At 41.9% G+C, this 18836-nt stretch overlaps 1 protein-coding gene across 2 annotated transcripts; it reads right to left on the bottom strand.

Moving 5' to 3' along the window:
- Positions 1-599: 599 nt before the first annotated feature.
- On the bottom strand, positions 600-14305 carry sco1 (synthesis of cytochrome C oxidase 1). Of its 2 annotated transcripts, none has more exons than XM_083649895.1 (7): positions 14267-14305; positions 12690-12809; positions 8097-8187; positions 3438-3635; positions 3252-3344; positions 2340-2455; positions 600-1774 (listed from the first exon to the last, which is right to left on the bottom strand). In XM_083649895.1, the coding sequence occupies exons 2-7, from the start codon at positions 12729-12731 to the stop codon at positions 1640-1642; spliced, it is 675 nt and encodes a 224-aa protein (XP_083506021.1). In that variant the 5' UTR covers positions 12732-12809; positions 14267-14305; the 3' UTR covers positions 600-1639. The 2 variants fall into 2 exon arrangements, with proteins under 2 accessions (XP_083506021.1, XP_083506020.1); XM_083649894.1 differs by lacking the exon at positions 14267-14305 and adding an exon at positions 13969-14148.
- Positions 14306-18836: the final 4531 nt, after the last annotated feature.

Below are 18836 nucleotides of genomic sequence, written 5' to 3'. Positions count from 1 at the left end.
AAATAAAACTTTTATTTTTTCCCCCCGCAAAAGCTTCACAGTTCCACGAAAATATTGTATGCTTTAAATCTAAAATGGTTCATGGATTACATTCTAATCTAACAAACCTATCAATTTAAATGTTAAGCACGTTACCGTGGAAACAATTAAGCTTAGCCCAAAATCACAAATCAGAATGAGGGGGTCCCTGGTATATTTTCTATCTTATAAGGGGTCCTTGACTGAAAAACATTTGAGAACCTCTGGCATAACTAACCTGATGCTGCCAGATGGTTTGTTATCACCTAAGCATCTGGGAATGCGCTCGGCAAACCTTTGAAAGGGGCGGGCACTTTTCCAAAAGCTACTTGGCAGGTGATTGGATGAACCATCTGTCTATCATGGGCTCGCTCCTCGCTGTTAGTCACACCTAAATCTCGCCTGCAGCTGATTTTTCAGACCGATAGATTGGAGCGTGGCAAGATGGATTTGTCGTGTGATCATGATTTCATGATCTCACGTGAATCCAGCTGCCTTGCAAGGTTAGAATATAACAGGTGCGCACTGTGCAGGCACAACAGATAAGAGTAATGAAGAATTCAAAACTGGCTTGCAGCAAGTTGAATAAATCAAGATTTTGTGGCTTTAATTTGTGGGCAACTTAAATCAATCAACTGACATGAACACAGTGTTAAGACTGCAGCGGTAATTAATCAAATGTTTGGTACAATAATATCTTCAGTTCCTGATAGTTGTACATCATTATAAAAAAAACACAATCTTCTCAATATTACATAACTGTCAATCCACGCATATGTTTTGCTTGTGAAGATGAATTTGTCATGGGTTGATAGACTGATGCACTATCATTTAAACTGATAAATACACGGGCAAAGCAGGAGAAAGAAAGCCTTTGTGATTGTCAGAAATGCTACAAGCTATGAAATACCTCTAACAAAAAGCTAGCGTGATGAGTGAAGATCTATGTATCCAGAGGTAAATCTGAAGGTTCCTGATGTGTTGACTAAAGTATCATTATTGTAATTGGTTAAGTGTCAGAAAGTTTTTTGCAGACTTAGGCTGCTCCTGATCAGCTTTTTCACAATCATCACACAAGCACTATAATGAACATCAGAGTTTGCTTTACAGCAAATCAAATACTGCAATGTCAACCAAAAAACAAAACGCTTTTTAAGAACAGTGTTCACAAATTGACTCGTCATTGTGTGATGAAAACTGTAAAATTGTGTGCACGCCAGAATTCAGAAAATCTGAGAAATCAGCATAACCCTGCATTCCCGAGTGAAATCTACCACTTGAAAGCTGATGTGAAGGGTATTTTCGAGTGGGAAGCTCGCATCTACAGCGTCTTTCCCATGTGATGTGAATATAGCAACGGTGTGCAATGCAATACGGTTCATAATGTAGGATGTGTGATCACGTTATGCAGCGGTTCTGCTTTCAGCACACCAACCGCCATCAAAACAGGGAATGTTTGACTGCAGACATATCAACTTCATACAGGGGTGTATCCCGGAATAAATACACAATGCCAAGAACAGTGATGGTTAGAGTTCACGGAGAGGTCTCTGATGACGACAACAAGGTCGCACGGAGACGCACGAGGACGAGCCTCTGTCAGTCCTTCATGGGCTGCCACTCACTTTGCCTTCTTGTACTTCCTCATATGTGCCGCTATTGAACCGGTGATCTCGACGTTTCTTTTGTTCTGTCCAAAATACTCCAGGAACTCTCCGTCAGGACCCACCAGGTACATGATGATCGTGTGATCGACCTGGAGACAAAACGCGAAGAGACTGAATTTAGACCCAGAGGCTTGTTTTAAAGGACAGGATAACTCATTGTACAGAGAGCCAAAGTGGAACGTCACTTCTTCAGCACTGTACCAGAGATTTTCATCCACCATTTATTTTCCCATAGACATTTCATAAAATGCTTATAAAAATAGTTTTACTTGTTCAAACCAAACGGTACAGATATATTGAGAAACAGGAGAGATCACATAACATTTCACTCAGACCAAAACGTTAAAAACAAAATGTGGGTTTAAAGAAAATCTTTTTTCGATGTTTCTTTTTAGTTTTGGTCTGAGTGAAATGTTCTCTGGTCTCTCCTGATTCTAAATATAGCTGAACCGTTTGGTTTGACCAAGTAAAACTATTTTTATAAGCATTTTACGAAATGTCTATGGGAAAATAAATTGCGGAAGAAAATCTCTGGTACAGTGCTGAAGCAGGAAGTGGCGTTCACTTTGCCTCTCTATTATTATGATCATCCTACAGCATCCCTCCAGTATCATGCATGCAGCATGGGTAACAATGGAGCAGGTGGCGACTCACGATGTAGTCGTTGTCTTCATCCTTTGGCCCCTGGCTGTAGTAAACTCTGTAGGCTCGGGAAACCTGCTCCACCTGAGGTGTGCTCCCTGTCAGGCCGATCAGCTTGGGGGAAAACTCTGGAAAATACATTGTGCGTCTATTAGACTCAAAGCTGGAGAGAATTAGCTACCTATTTATATAGAGTGCTTTAGGGTTCAGTATTCAGAAATATATAAAATACAAGAAATAAAACCAAGAAACAAATCATTTTGACCATCCACAAAAATCCACAAATACATCTGAGTCACAAATGCATATTTGATTCAGAAAAGCAGATTGCCCATTTCTATGACATTTTGGCACCGAAAAAGTATGTAAAAATATTAATATGAAAACGTGTTGGGACTGTTTTTGTGATTATGTATTTATTTGTGGACACTGGACAGTCAAAATTTGTGTGTTTGTTTGTTTTTTACCGTTATTTATACAGTGGGAGTCTCACTGAGAGCAATGCTTTTTTTCAGGAGCGCCCTGTTCACATTCACACACACATTCATACCTGGAAGCTGACCAGTACAACCACAGTCTGATCTGCTGGCCACTGATCAGCTTCACTGGAGCAGTTGGGGTTAAGGGCCTTGCTCAAGGGCACCTCAGTGGTGGTAATGAGGAAGGGGCAAGCGCTGCCTTTTCATTTTCCCCACCCAGATTTATCCTGCCAGTCCCGGGGATTGAACAGACGACCTTCCGGTCACAAGCTCGCTTCTCTAACCTTTAGGCCACCACTGCACATTTAATAAAGTTATTCTGATTCTGATTCATTTTTTTGTATTCATCCTATCTTCTATAAATCTGAGGTGAACCACTATTGAACCATACCTATTAACCTGAAAATACAGTTACATGCACATCTCGGTCGTCAGGTATTTGTACCTTTCACATATGCAGCCATGGCCTCTGGTGTGTCCCTGTCAGGATCGATGCTGATGAGGATGGGCGTCAGGTTTGGAAGAGGCTTTATTTTGTCTGTTGGAAGCCATAAAGGTATTTGGTTAAACGGTGGCCCTTTATATTTAAATGCATTTTAAAAGTCATAATCCTTGCTGGAAAACTGTTTACCTATTTCATCCACCACTTCAATCATTTTCTCTATTTCGTCCGGGCAGATGTCAGGACAGTGTGTAAATCCAAAGTAGATGAGGACCCACTGGCCTAAAAAGTCCTCACTCTTGCAGGGTTTGTTGTTGTGATCGATGAGGGAGAAGGGACCGCCAAGCAACGGCCGTCCTATCGACTTGTTCCTCTCTTTTTCAATCACTGGAAAACACAAAAAAAAAGGGCAAAGTAAAATAGGAGAATAGTTAGAGAATAAGGTAATTAGTCGAGTCACAAGTCACTTTCAAGTTTTGAGGTCTAAATATCAATTCACAAATTAAGTCATTAATGTCAAGCTTCAAGTCTAAATGTAGAACAGCAAGCCAAGTGAGAACAAATCAAGAGTCCAGTATCAATTTAATATACCGTAAATTCCGGACTATAAGCCGCGGCTTTTTCCCCGTTTTTTGGCCCTGCGGCTTATATAACGGTGCGGCTTATCTATGGATTTTTTCAGAAAAAAAATAAAAAATAAAAATAAAATCTCTCTTTTTTAGCACTCTTTCTAACTATAAATCCACTTCTGTTTTAATTTCCTCTCTTGCCCTCTTTTCACCACACCGCGGACACTGTGTGCACTGTAAAAATAAACAAAGGTGGTGTTGTGTTATGTTGTTTTGTTGAAATGTTACGGTAATACGGTAAATGGGAGCTTCCTCAAACAGCCATCTCTTTCCCGACAATCCCCTCTGTGCATGAACCCTTACATATGGTAATTACGGTAAGCAAACGGCCACTCGGTGACCTCCAAAATCGATGGATTTTACAGGTTACACAGCTTCATCAGCACATTTTATGTGCATTGCTTTGCTGCTTGTTTTTTCGATTATTTTTTTGTAAAGCACCTTGAATTGCCTTTGTGTATGAAAGGTGCTATATAAATAAAATTTGACTTGACTTGACATCATTTGGCGGAAATCAACCGGTTACTCCTACCGGTTCAAAGTTCATTTCAGTAGCAGACCGGAATCACAACAAGAGGAGCAGTAGAAGCAAAGGGTCGCGTACCGGTAACTCTCTCTCACTCACCATGGGGAAGATACGCAGAAATTCACACGACGCAGCTTTCAAGTTGAAAGCAGTCAATCTCGCATTAAAAGACGGAAATCGAGCAGCAGCGCGTAACCTTGGCATCAACGAGTCAATGGTGAGGCGTTGGAAGGTGCAGCAGGAGGAACTGTCTCAGTGCAAGAAGACCAAAAAGTCCTTCAGAGGTCATAAAAGCAGATGGCCCGAACTTGAAGATTCCCTTGAAGATTGGGTGTTGACCCAGAGAGCAGACGGCCGAGGCGTTTCCACGGTGCAGATCCGACTGAAGGCCAAAACAGTCGCCACCGAAATGAAAATTGAACATTTCAGAGGTGGCCCATCTTGGTGCTTCCGATTCATGAGACGAAAGGGACTGTCCGTCCGGGCGAGAACTACTGTGTGCCAACAACTCCCTCCCGACTACCAGGAGAAAATCACAAACTTCGGCGAATTCACACAAAGGAAGATCAAGGAATATTCCATCGAACCGGAGCAGATCATAAATATGGATGAAGTGCCTTTGACGTTCGACCTGCCACTCACTCGGACTGTTAACAAGAAAGGTGAATCGTCGATCACATTGAGAACCACTGGGCACGAGAGAACGAATTTCACTTGTGTTCTGGCCTGCTCTGCATCTGGAGTAAAGCTGCCGCCAATGGTGATTTTTAAGCGGATCACGATGCCGAAAGAAAAAATTCCCAGTGGGATATGCCTCAGAGTCAACAAGAAAGGATGGATGATGGAAAGTGTCATGAAGGAGTGGCTGGCTGAGTGCTACGTCAAGCGCCCTGGAGGATTCTTTCACCAAAAAAAAGCTTTGCTTGTTCTCGACAGCATGAGGGCTCATATAACAGATTCCGTGAAAGCAGCCATCAAGAGCACAAACTCCATTCCAGCTGTGATTCCTGGGGGCACAACGAAGCATCTGCAGCCACTTGACATCAGTGTCAATCGTGCGTTCAAAGTGGCACTACGCGTTCAGTGGGAGGCGTGGATGACGAGCGGCGATAAATCATTCACCAAAACTGGTCGCATGCGAAAAGCAACTTTCGCTCAAGTTTGCCAGTGGATCCTGACAGCGTGGAGGAGTGTGAAAACATCCACGATCACCAACGGGTTCCGAAAGGCTGGACTGCTGCGTGATGATGACGCCGCCACAGCTGAGCGCCTTCAGAGGCTGTTCGATTCCGACACCGACAGTGACGAAGAGGAGTTCGTTGGTTTTGAGAGTGACAACGAAGGAGAGAGGAGAGTGGTTGACGAAGCCACCCTGAACCTGTTCGTTTCCGACACTGAAGTTGAGGACTTTGGTGGTTTCAGTACGCAGGAAGAAGAGGAAGACGAGGATTAGTGACTTGACTTTGACTCTGTTTACAGCCGTTTGCTGCACCTTCACCTAAAAGATGAAGACAAGGATTACCTGGTTTGATTGTTGACAGCACCTTATCCTTTTGAGGATTGTTATATTATTGTTTTCCAGTTAATTTGTTTACTGCACCTTACCTTAACACATTGAGTGCCAGCCATTTTTTCAATCCTGTAGGTAAGTTGTGCCAGGTTTTTTTTTGAGGATTCTGGCTCATTTTACAAGAGCCGAGGATTATTTTCTGTTAAGAATTCGTGAACACCAATCATCTAAAAATAACTAATAGAATGTGTGCTTTCTCTGTCTAAAAGAGTTAGTTTGCAGAGTTAGTAGTTATGTAGATATTAGCCGTTGAGTACAGCATGGTTTCAGAGATTTTCAGAGAGTTTGGAGATAAATGGATTTTTAGAACCACCTCACGTGCCTGTGATTATGGGTGCCCTTGTCTCCCACTCTGTGCGCTCTCTCTCTCTCTCTCTCTCTCTCTCCTCTCTCTCTCTCCTCTCTCTCTCTCTCTCTCCTCTCTCTCTCTCTCTCTCTCCTCTCTCTCTCTCTCTCTCTCTCTCTCTCGAGAGAGAGAGAGAGAGAGAGAGAGAGAGAGAGAGAGAGAGAGGAGAGAGTTCTTCTTGGAGTTTTGGTTGAGAGAAGCTTTTGCGATTCTGGTCATATTTATGCTGCGTGTTTCAAAGTGTGTTCCACCTGTAATCTATTATGTAAATTTGCAATCCCGCATCGCCAGCAATCAGCGCGAAAACGAAAGCGTTTTCCCCCATCCATTTTCATGAGAATGGCTGGGGTGAGAATGGCGTGACAAGTTAAAAAAATGCTTGCCTTCCTCTAGTCAGGAGAGCACTGTCGCCACTTAGTGGTCGGTAAAATAGATTATACACATTCTCTTGCTCCAATAGTGATCTAGAACAGTGGTTCCCAACCAGGGGTACGTGTACCCCTAGGGGTACTTGAGCAGCTTGAAGGGGGTACGTGGAAAGATTGGGGATCACAATTTATTTCCAAAATGAAAAAAAAAAAAAAAAAAAGTATTCCAAGTCATTTCATAGGCCCATTTCTAAAATGCTATGTATGTACACATGCCCGGTCAGTGTTGGTAAAAAATGAAGACTTTTTCAACCCACCAGAATTATATTATAAAGGGGATTCATTCAAATTATTTTCATGTAATAATCAGTCGTGTAAGATACTAAAAGTTTGAATATGAGTTTAATAGAACCAATTTAGAGAATCATCAACACGCCTGAGTGAGGGGGTACTATTGGCATGGCGAAACAGCTCAAGGGGTACATAAGCCAGAAAAGGTTGGGAAACACTGATCTAGAAGACGTAAAAGTTGTTGATTGATGTCCCACCGTCAAAAAAAAAAAATGTTTATGTAAGACGAGATATCTCGGCTCTGGCACTCAAGCGTTGGATTATGTAAGACGAGATATCTCGGCTCTGGCACTCAACGTGTTAACCTTTTGAGGATTGTTTTATTATTGTTTTACAGTTATTTTGTTTACAGCACATTATACTTTTGAGGATTGTTTTATTATTATTATTATTGTTTTATTTTTTATATTTATTTTGTTGAAATGTTAATAAATGGGAGCTTCTTATATAATGCTGATTTTGTTGAAATGTTAATAAATGGGAGCTTCCCCAAACAGCCATCTCTTTCCCGACAATCCCCTTTGTGCACGAACCCTTACATATGGTAATTAAACATCAAAACACCCGCGGCTTATAGTCCGGTGCGGCTTATATATGTAAAAAACAGTCAATTTTGCTGCTGCGGCTTATACACCGGTGCGCCTTAATTTACGGTAGTAAAGAAAACTAAATGTCGAGGATTTTTCAATGCAATCTGGTTTAAATAGGATCAAATTCGATCATCATGAGTTTGATTTCTATAATCAGTTTCAACTTCAATTAATTCAATCACATTCAGAAATCAAAATTTGAATTCAGTTGTCTGCTGAAACAAATAGTCACTTTCAATCTACGGTAAGTCATTTACACAAACGCAAGATCTCGAGTCAAGACTTCAGAAACCTTTTCAAGTTGTCAAAGTACAGTCAGTCGAGTCCCAAGTGACAAGTGACCAGAACCCAAGTCAAGACTCACGCAATTAAAATTGAGACTTGAGTCTCCACCTCTGCTTTATTCATATTCATTAATTCTAATTAAGTTGATCCAACATGTACAGCACCTCAACATGGAATTCTTACATTCCTCTTTTTCTCTCTTGAAGTACTTCATCCCCGCCAGCAGAGTGCCTCCAAGAGCAAATGTGATGGCTAAAGACTTCCAAGTCACAGGCTGTGTAGGAGAGAGAATTAGGGGGGTGAAGGGTTATAGAAATATTTTGGGTTCAAGGCAGTTGCTGCTTTGTTCATAGAAAACCTAGAAAACCTCATGTTGTGTTGAGTGAGATCATCTTCTAGTTACTAGAGCTCGACTGGTTTAAATCAAGATTTTTTTTCTGTATCGTTATATATCACGATATGTCTCATGTAGCCTATGCAATAATATCTTGTTATATCCAGTTGAACTGAATGGTTAGATGTGTGATGTCAAACAAAATAGAAATAGTATTCCTTTAAAAATGTTTAATACTTCAGTTTGTCAAGTATAGTAAGTAAAATTGGCTTGTTATTATCATCAATTTAGACAGCAGAATTGTGTCACAATATCCTAAAATCACCTTATCATCACGATATGATTCTGTGATATGATGATAAACGATGATATCTATATAAAATTGAGTTTGTGGACTTTGTTTCAAGTTCTGTTCACAGCTATGAAATTTTACGTGCGATCGGGCTACTGTAGTCTCCAGGGTGTGTGAAGGGTGACCTGACCGAGCCTGATTTTTTTATTAGGCTAATTAGCTAATGATGTGATGTCATCAGTGATGTCACAAGGACGCACACAGACACACACACACGCGCGCGCACACACACAAGGAGGCATTGTGACAAGACTGATCAGTGATGTCACACATACATCACTGATCTCTCCCACGCGCATGACTGTATTCGGAGCACCTCCAGCATTCTTCCTCACCTGCTTCATACCCGGTCAGTATTGTGCCCATCCCCTGCACCAGCTCCCCCTATTGCCCACCCCCGGTACCACAGCCTACAGCTCATCTCTCCCTCCAATCTGTAGCCATTTCACAGCATACCTCAGATCCTTGTGTTCATGATCCCGACTTCCATGCTATCGTTGTCTTATCCCCCAGTGTTATGCGTCTTCCTCGACATGTTTCGAGACCAAGGGGCGTTACAGAGGATAATCTGAGACTCATCACGGCAAATCCTGCTCCTTGTGCCCCCAGGCCTGACATGTTACATGACTTGAATTCGCCACAGGAGTTTCGGGCTTCTTGTGGCTTGAAGCTCTTACATTTAAATATCAGGAGCCTTCTCCCCAAAATGGACTTTATTTCTGTTTTGGTTAATGACACCACCCCAGACATTCTTGTCATCTCAGAAACATGGTTGAGTAGCAAAGTTCTGGATTCTGATGTTGCCTTATCCGGTTTCAATCTCTTCAGAATTGATAGGAGGGCCAAAGGGGGCGGGGTCATTATTTACACTCGAGAACACTTAGTCACCTGCGCTCTCTCAGCCTCCTCCATCCCAAAATGTTTTGAGTGTATAGTACTGGATATCTGTGTAGGAGGCGATGCCCATATCGTTGTCACTGGCGTTTACCGCCCACCCTCTGCACCAAAATCAGCTCTAATCGACCTTGGGAATATGTTGTCCAACTTCGTCTCCTCTGAATTAGTAGTCTTGGGTGACTTGAATCTGGACTGGATCTCAGAGACCTCCACCAGTTTAAAACAGCTTTGCCTGGAACTAAACCTCTCTCAACTCATTCATCACCCCACACGACCAAACGTAAAAAACCCTTCGAAATCTACTTTGATTGATATCATATTAACCAACAGACCCCTCAAATACCCCCAGAGCGGCGTTTTCCCCCAGAGCATCAGTGATCACTGCCCCATAGCCTGTGTCAGGACATCAAAAATGTCCATACCCAAAGGCCATGTCACCAAAAAACGCAATTTCAAAGACTTCTCGGAACAGGGTTTTGTACATGATCTATTTCACTCAGACCTAAATCGATTATCCTTAATCCCCGACCCAGAATTAGCCTTGAAACATTTTTCTCATATTTTCACCACTATCACTGATAAACATGCCCCCTATAAAAACTTTAGAGTAAAAAATCGCACAAGCCCCTGGTTCACAGATGAAGTTTCATCTGCCTTGCGACTCCGAGATTCCGCCTGGTCCACTGCCAGATCCACCGGCACCCCGACAGATTGGTCACATTTTAGGAAGCTACGGAACAATTGCATCAGTACAATCAGGAAAGCCAAATCCAATTATTACTTAACCTCCCTCACTAACGCTCAAGGAAATACAGCCAGTTTTTGGAAAACCATTAAATCAATGAAAACCACGCCCACCTCCGCTCTCCCTCCTCAGATCAACGGTGAGAATGGAGTCATTTCGGACAAATCGCAGATATGTGATACATTTAATCAACATTTTGCATCTGCTAGTCATTTATTTGATAGGCATTCTGCCAGTTCTGCTCCCGTGACTCATACCCATGACCAAACGGGAAAGCACGCGATCACACCACCCCCCTTCACCCTCATTGATAGTTTCTCATTTAGACAATTAGATAACCATGAAGTCCTCAAAACCCTCTCACATCTGAACATTAAGAAATCTAAAGGCGAGGATGACATAGCCCCATCTCTCCTACGCCTTAGTGCTCAGTTGATCTCCGCTCCGCTTGCCCACATCTTCAACTTGACATTCACTTCCGGTGAAATTCCATCTATCTGGAAAACTGCTCAGGTCACACCCCTGCTTAAAGGAGGTGACCCCAGCGACCTGGATAACTATCGTCCCATTTCTAGACTGTGCTGCTTAGCCAAGGTTCTGGAAACCTTGGCGAACCAACAACTTCGGGACTACTTAGACACATATAATATCCTTCATCGCCATCAATCAGGGTTTAGACCCGGTCATAGCACCATTACCGCCACATCATTAGTTATAAACAATATTCTGAATTGCCTCGACAGCCGCCAGCATTGCGCTGCCCTATTCATTGACCTCTCCAAAGCCTTTGACACAGTGAACCATGGAATTTTATTAAATAAACTGTCCTCCATCGGCCTGGACGATCTCTCCATCAGGTGGTTCTCCAGCTACCTCTCTGGGAGAAAGCAGGCTGTTGTTGTCGGTAACAACAAATCCAGTCCTCTCTTAATTGACAATGGTGTCCCGCAAGGATCTATCTCTGGCCCAATCCTTTTTACCCTATACATAAATAGTATTTACTCCCCCTCCGGTCATAGTTTTGTCCATTATTACGCCGACGATACAATTCTATATTGCTTCGGGCCCACTCCTGCACAGGCCGCTGCAAGTCTACAGACTGCTTTTGACACCTTCCAACGGTCTCTGCTTGACCTCAAACTAGTCCTAAATTCAAAGAAAACAAAATGGATGTCATTCTCAAGATCCCCCATTCCCAGCAACAACATTTACATCCGTACACTTCAGGGCGAACAGATAGATCAAGTTAATTCCTATAAATACCTCGGCATCTGGCTGGACTCAAAACTCTCCTTTCACACTCACATAGAATACCTTACAAAAAAGCTAAGAATAAAAATAGGTTTTCTGTATAGGAACAAATCCTGTTTCTCACTTTCTACTAGGAAATCTTTAGTACAGTCACTAATAATGTCGGTTTTCGATTATGGAGACATCTTATATATGCACGCCTCCCCCTCCATTTTGAAGCCGCTAGACGCAGTATATCACAGTGCTCTGCGTTTCATCACAGGTGACGGCTTTCGTACTCATCACTGCACTTTATATAATAAGGTGGGCTGGCCCTCCCTGACGATTCGAAGAGAGCAACACTGCTTATTATTCATTTATAAAGCTCTAACCGGAAAGCTCCCCTTGTACCTGTCCTCACTCCTCACCCATATCAACATAAGTCATCAAACACGCTCACGTTCTCACATCAGACTGTTTACTCCGCGTGTGAGGTCGGAGCAAGGCAAGACTGCCTTTTCTTATTATGCCCCAGACAAATGGAACAGTCTTCAGAACACATTGAAATTGGACCATTTTGTCTCCTTTGAAGCCTTCAAAGCGCTCTCACAGAGCACTCTGCAGGAAGAATGCTCGTGTTTTTGAGTGTGAATATTGTAATCTTGTCTGTCTGTAACTTCTGTATATGTTCTTTTGTAACAGGGCGCTCTTGGAAATGAGAGCTCGCTCTCAAGTGCTTCCCTGTATAAATAAAGGCTAAATAAAAAAAAATAAAAAAATACAAGGAGGCATTGTAACAAGACTGATCAGTGATGTCATGTGGGGCACACACACACTGATGATGTAATCAGTGATATAATGGAGCACACACACACATACAAGGTGGCATTGTGACATCACTGATGCAATAACATTTAGTGAGCAACACACACACACACATCCGCACCAATAGGGCAGACGAGGCCACGCAGCAGCCAAGCTATGGGCAAGGCCGCACAGCGACTGAGCCTAGGCATCAAGCGCACTTAGCACGCAGGATGCCTAGTCTATAAAAGAAGCAATATTTCAGTATTTGAGGAAAGCATTGAAATTGATTATTAGTAAGCATGCCATAAAATTGAATAAACTATTAACTAAATGTAAAAAATATATATATACTATTAACTAAATGTGATTTATCATGTGGGGAAAAAGGTGGATCATTGTCCTTTAACTTACCCCTGCTTTTTTCGATTTATGCCCAGATGAGGGTGGCGGCATGGAGGAAAATGCTCTTGACCAGCGCAGAGGCAGCAGCCATTGTGTTGCTCTGCAGGATGAACACCAATTCACTCTCACCTGTTGATGGGTAGACACATGGTGAGAGCTGCTGCTAGCAGTAGATTACAGCAAGACCAACACCGGGTGACAGACACAACATTACTGACTTGGCTGGAAAACACTCATCTGAAAGTCAAGCCAAATTACATTCAAATATTCATTTGCTGCGTTCTTGCTTGTCTGCATGTGACTTGATCTTTCCTGAATCGTTAGTATAGGAGGCATTATTCATTTCAGCATACATCTGCACCACCAAACTTACATACATATTTAATTAAAATGTCAACTGATAATTGCTTTGGCTCTTCTTCTGACAATATTCTTCTACTAGAAGACTTCTAGTGAAATAATGCTACACGGTGGTGGGCGAAAGCAGTGTAGAGAGCTGCAATGATTATGGTAGTTGATAAATCAATTAGACAGAAAATTAATAGCCAACTATTTTTATAATAGATTATTAATGTTTAGCCTAATTTTTAAGAAGAGATACTAAAGTTATCTAATTCCAGCTTCTTAAATGTGTATGCGTTGTGGACTACTGGACTGGTCAGGACAAAAGATGACATTTGAGGACGTCATCTTGGGCTTTGGGGAAAAGCGAAGAAAACCACCTTTTTGTTACATTTTATAGACAAAACGACTAATCAATTAGTCAAGGAAATAATCGACAGATTAATCTATAATGAAAATAATCATTAGTTGCAGCAGCCCTAGAACACTGTGAACCTAGAACAGTGTGAAATTTCAAAGTTACAAATTTGTTGAACTGAGAGCTGCTGCAAATTCGAATACAGTATTAGTCCAATAAGTAATATTGGACATGTGTCCTTGCTTGTCGGGAAGAGTAAATAGTGCAACAACTTCAATGTGACTCGACAGCTTTTCTGAAATATTAAGACGGATGATTAACCCACTCTTCGCTTCAGCATACATCTAACCTAGACACCAAGAGGCAGAGCTTGTTTCATTAAAAAATCAACATATTTTTTTCATACCAGCTGGTTGGTGGGTTGGTGTGCCGAATTGTTAAGTTATCAACCTTCATTCGTAAAGGGTGGCAAGCCATGTTTCACGAAGTGTCTTTTTCTGCCAATAGGCAAGGCATTATTAACTTGGCATATTTCTGAATGGAGATTGGCCTCAAAACTGAGGGTGTTGGGTGCTAGCTTTGACCTACCAGACAGTGGACTCTCCGGGATGCGAGGTCTGTGTGTTTTGGCCCAGCTTCTCTGCGTAAAACACTGTGTGTCAACCTGACAATTGGGGCATTAGTGCATTTTTGCAAGACGTTACTGTTAAACAACCGACAGCCCAGTTTGTGATATAAAAGGCTCAGTGCCATGTTATTAGCTTGACAGCCCCGGGCCGTGCCTGACCAGGAAGCGGTATCAAGTTCACAAAACGTGAACCGAGTGCGGGGGGAATACGCTATGCAAACACCTGATCTAGAATCAGTTTTTTTTTTTTTACGCTACCTTGCTAATTCAGCGACTCGTCCAAAGCCCCCACAAGCTGTTCTGAGACCAGTGCCCAATGTGCCCAACAGGCGCCAGTGGCTGTAGGCGGATGCGACGTTGCTCCAAGTCTTCTTCTATCATGATCATCCTTTCAGTGCCACGTGCTCTCTCCTGCCATCTAGCGAATAGTATTTGGAAGTATCCCTTGTTTGAAAAAAGAAAAAAGAAGAAGATCTACAGTAGCCTCCTAACGAGTTTACCACATTTCTGTGGGAAAACTGTGCTCCTTTTGCCCCAGTCTGTCCCTGATGTCAACTGTCGATATTTTTATGCAAGCAATCATCTCCTACAACTATGTAACAAGATATGGATTGATTTTTAGGACATTTACAATCAGTAAAAGGTAAAAGTAAGTAAAAAAAACTATTTTGACAATAAAAAGTATCAAACAAAATGTTTTAAACCAATACAATCAATGATTGAAGGGAATGCAAAGTCCTGGAGAATCAGTAGGAGAGAAAGGGATGATGGATTGGACTCCAATCCAACAGTCATCATCCCTTCCTCTCCTACTGATTCCTCTGTCATTCCTATATGCAGGCCCATAGCCAGGGTTTGAGAAATACCGAGGTCGTTTTAGCGCTGCTTGGTGGGCCCAGGGGGGGCTGTGCCCCCCCGGATAGAAAATGTTGTCCATCTTAAAGTAAAATGCTTCAATCTGGTGCACTTTGAGAGCAAAATTAAGAGGCTAGATCTATAAAGAACTACATACATAATGTTAGATTAGTATCCTCTTTACTGTGCTGTTGCTTTAAAATGATACAAAAAATAAATGTCTCCCCATATAATATAATTTATATTCTGCATACAGGTCACATGGCAGAATACTGCTCAATTAAATACAATGGCCCATCTACACAAACATCACTTAGAACTGTCCCTAAAGTCTAGCCCCAATCTAGCCTCAATGCCAAATCTGAATGTTGTGACTTATCTTTCTTCCTTCTATAGCACACAGAAGCAAATTGTTGCATTTCTGATCAACTGTCACATTAAAACATCAATGACAGATGAATAGATCTGGGGGCCGGGGCTATTTTTCTAGGAAAATACCAAGGTCATGACCTCGGTGTCCTCAATGGTAGCTACCCACTCCTTCCCTAGTCTTGCTGGCAAGAGGAGGCTGGACAGCGAGACTACTCCTTCCCACTCGACCTCCCAGTAACAGCGGCCGACCAGTCACCATTTCTACACAGCAGGTGAGGATAGCGATCAGGGACTATCTCTGGGTGATTGCTCCCTTTCTCTTCTTCTCCTGAGATCATCCATTTGTTTTTGCTCCATGTGTTTCTTGTCATTCTGTCTGAAACAAGTCAACAGAACAGGGACCAGGAAGCATCTGAAACAGTGGTCAGTTTCCAGTCTGATGAGCAGCAGGAAGGAGAGGCTTGACACCAACTTTGATCTCCTCCTCTTGTCTCCTCACCTGTCCTTTCTTTTCCTCCCTTGTGCTCCTATCCAGCGATGAGAGCGTCTCTTCTCCTCTTGTCTCCTGAACCCTCTATACTTCTCATGTTCGCTTCCTACGCCTCTCTCATCCTTTCCTCTTTCTGCATAGCGGCTGCCGGCTGGTGTTTGTAGGAAACTGCTGACAGCCTGTTTGAAGTGCAGCACTCTTTTGATAAAGTTCATATAGGCCTACCTTTCAGAGTCTGCCTCATCAAATGTAAAAACATGCTGTGCAGCATTGAAACCAATGAGAATCAGATGGCAGAGATATTTTCTTTGGTGTTGTAGCCTATTTGATTTCACGATGGAGAATGAGGGGAAATGTTTTATCATGAATATTTTCTTTGTACTTGCTAAATTCCACATCCACAAGTTGAAATTTAATGGTTCTAAACCATTCTTCTTTCCGTGTTTAAAAATGATCTCAGTGAATATATGGACTCCATCAAATACTCAAAGAATGCCAAAGCAATTCAGACTGTGCTGCTATTATACAACTTATGTGACCTCAAGAAGTGCTATTTTTTTGTCTTATTTGCATGTACCCCTGAGCTATGTATGTTGTCTTTGTGTGTTTTGTTTTTTTGTATGATATCGTCTTTAATCAAATGTAAAAATAATAATAAAATAAAATGGCAGAGCTGAAGACACTGACTTCCTCCTCTGCAGAAAGGTTGGAACACACTCAGGACACATCATTTTCCTCCACCACTTTTCTCTTTATTCATTTTTTTTTTGGGGGGTGGGGGGGACAACATTTTCCTCCACCACTTTTCTCTTTATTTTTTATTTGGGGGGAGGGGGGGGACACAAGCAAAGAAAGAAACCGCATAAAATAGGGAAAATAACAAAATCCGGCTGTATAACAGCCAATAATAGGGAAAATAACAAAATCCGGCTGTATAACAGCCAATAATAGGGAAAATAACAAAATCCGGCTGTATAACAGCCAATAATAGGGAAAATAACAAAATCCAGCTGTATAACAGCCAATAATAGGGAAAATAACAAAATCCGGCTGTATAACAGCCAATAATAGGGAAAATAAGAAAAATCGGCTGTATAACAATTTAAAAAGCCAATTTGTGTTCCAGACCAGGGGCAGGGGGGTCTAACTCCCATGGGTCAACTAGTAATAAAGGATGAAACAGAGATACCCGTTTTTGCAAATTAACTCTTAATTTGTTCTTTCAAATCAACCCAAGATGTTCACAGAGCCATAAAGGTCTAGTTTGCAAAAAATCTCTATCATCTCTGAACTTGCAAGTTCCCCCTTCTTCATTACTGTGTCAATGACAAAACGAGCCCTATCGGCTCTTGGAGTTTGCATCTCGGCTGCTGCCTCCTTCTCAGCATCACTTATCACCCCTTTCTCATAAAGCTGGTCCAGCAGACTATCGAGCACAGGTTTTGATACTCTGTCGATGAATTGGCGCCGTATGCGGCGCAGCCTCTCATTTGAGGGGAGACTTGAACCATTCTGAACCAGGGGGTGACTTATGGCATCTGACGAAAGACAAACTTGCCCTTCCCATACAACCTCGGAATTGTTACTGTCTTTCAGAACAAGCCTGATATCTTTAACCCTTTTGTTAAAAGCCACCTGGAATGTTGGGGAGTAGTTATTGTTGGAGTAAATCTTAAATGTAGCCTCACATGTATGTATTGGTATTGAGTCATCTTCAGGAATAGGGGACACGGACAGTGTATACTTCTGGTTTAGGCGTAGTACACAGTTTGGTGGTACCTCTATGTACGTCTCATTACTGTTTCTATGTAGTTCCCTCCTTCTATTCGACACCTCCCTGAGATCAGTGTTCTCAGGAAGCAACAACACTTTGAGCTCAGATCTGAGACCAGGATCAACTGGGGGTTGGTAGAACACAAACACCAATGCCTGATGACACTGATAACACTCATAATAATAATAAACAAATAGAGGAATGAGAATAATATAAAGACAATAATTAAAATTCCAGACGCATGCATTTGAATCCAAGAATGAATAGATACAATTACTACTAGTAATACTTAAAGCCCCTTATCACAAGTATGTGAAAGGGGTTTACATATCATTAGTCATAATACATAGGGTAACTTCAGGTATTATAGGTTACACACATCATATACATGATACACTACACATAGATTATATACATCACAATACTACAAAAACACAGGGTATCTTTGGACTGTGGGAGGAAAGCAGAACACCCAGAGGAATGCAAATTCCACACAGAAAGGACCGGGGTGGAGATTTGAACCTCCAACCTTTCTTGCCTCTTGCTGCGAGATGACAATGCTAATCACTGAACCACCGGTCCAAGTATCCAGTCCTTCTGCCAATCAGCGTCTGAGCCAGGCAAATCCAAATCCACTCGGAAGAACAGTAAAATAACGTCTTTTCTGCCGAGAAACTCCGCTGTTGCAGGCCTGTTCTTGTTTAATTGTTGTTATTGAGTCTTTCTGCAATAACTTAGTTATGGCTGTTTAAACTTGACAAACGTTGACGTTACTTTCCTGATTTAGGTGTAGTTTACAGTGGGATGATATGTCTATGAACATCTTCATTTCATTCCCTCTTTACCTTCAACACGTCAGGGAGCACAGTGTTTCCACCTTGGATCTGAGACCAGGACAACTTATAGTGATAAGAACCGGAGGCTAATATGTTGTTTAATTGGATTACAGCCCCAACACTCCTCCATTCAATCCAATTTGACAATTGGTGGGCCCTCCCGGGCCCCTCTTGGTCCCAGGACAACTGACCCCTCGGTTGGCCTGTATCCCAGTCCTGTTCCTATAAGAGAGCAGAGAATGTTAAATTCAAGTAGCCTACCTGTACTGTAAATGCATTCTGCAAAATTGCATTCTGTTTAAAATTTAAATTATATATATTTTTTACCTCCATCTTTTCAAATGTAGGCTAAGTAATCAAGTCTTAATAGATAGGCTACCCCTGAGAAAGTGGACAACATGTGAAGTGGAAATCATCATTTTATGTGGGGTATCTTGAATAAAAAGAAGGGTGGCATTTTACCTCCACATAAAAGCTTGTATTTGTGCAATTTGCTGTTGA

This window comes from Poromitra crassiceps (genome assembly GCF_964638095.1).
Source record: "Poromitra crassiceps genome assembly, chromosome: 13".
NCBI lineage: Eukaryota > Metazoa > Chordata > Actinopteri > Beryciformes > Melamphaidae > Poromitra > Poromitra crassiceps.
The sequence above is the reverse complement of the archived record's forward strand: the minus strand, read 5'-3'. Positions and strand labels throughout refer to the sequence as shown.

Coding starts and splice junctions, on each gene's coding strand:
- sco1 (XM_083649894.1), bottom strand. CDS start 14,133: ATGGCACTGAGCCTTTTATATCACAAACTGGGCTGTCGGTTGTTTAAC. Junction 12,810..13,968: donor CCCGGAGAGTCCACTGTCTG/GTAGGTCAAAGC, acceptor ACCCATCAACAG/GTGAGAGTGAATTGGTGTTC. Junction 3,345..3,437: donor TGAAGTGGTGGATGAAATAG/GTAAACAGTTTT, acceptor GGCTTCCAACAG/ACAAAATAAAGCCTCTTCCA.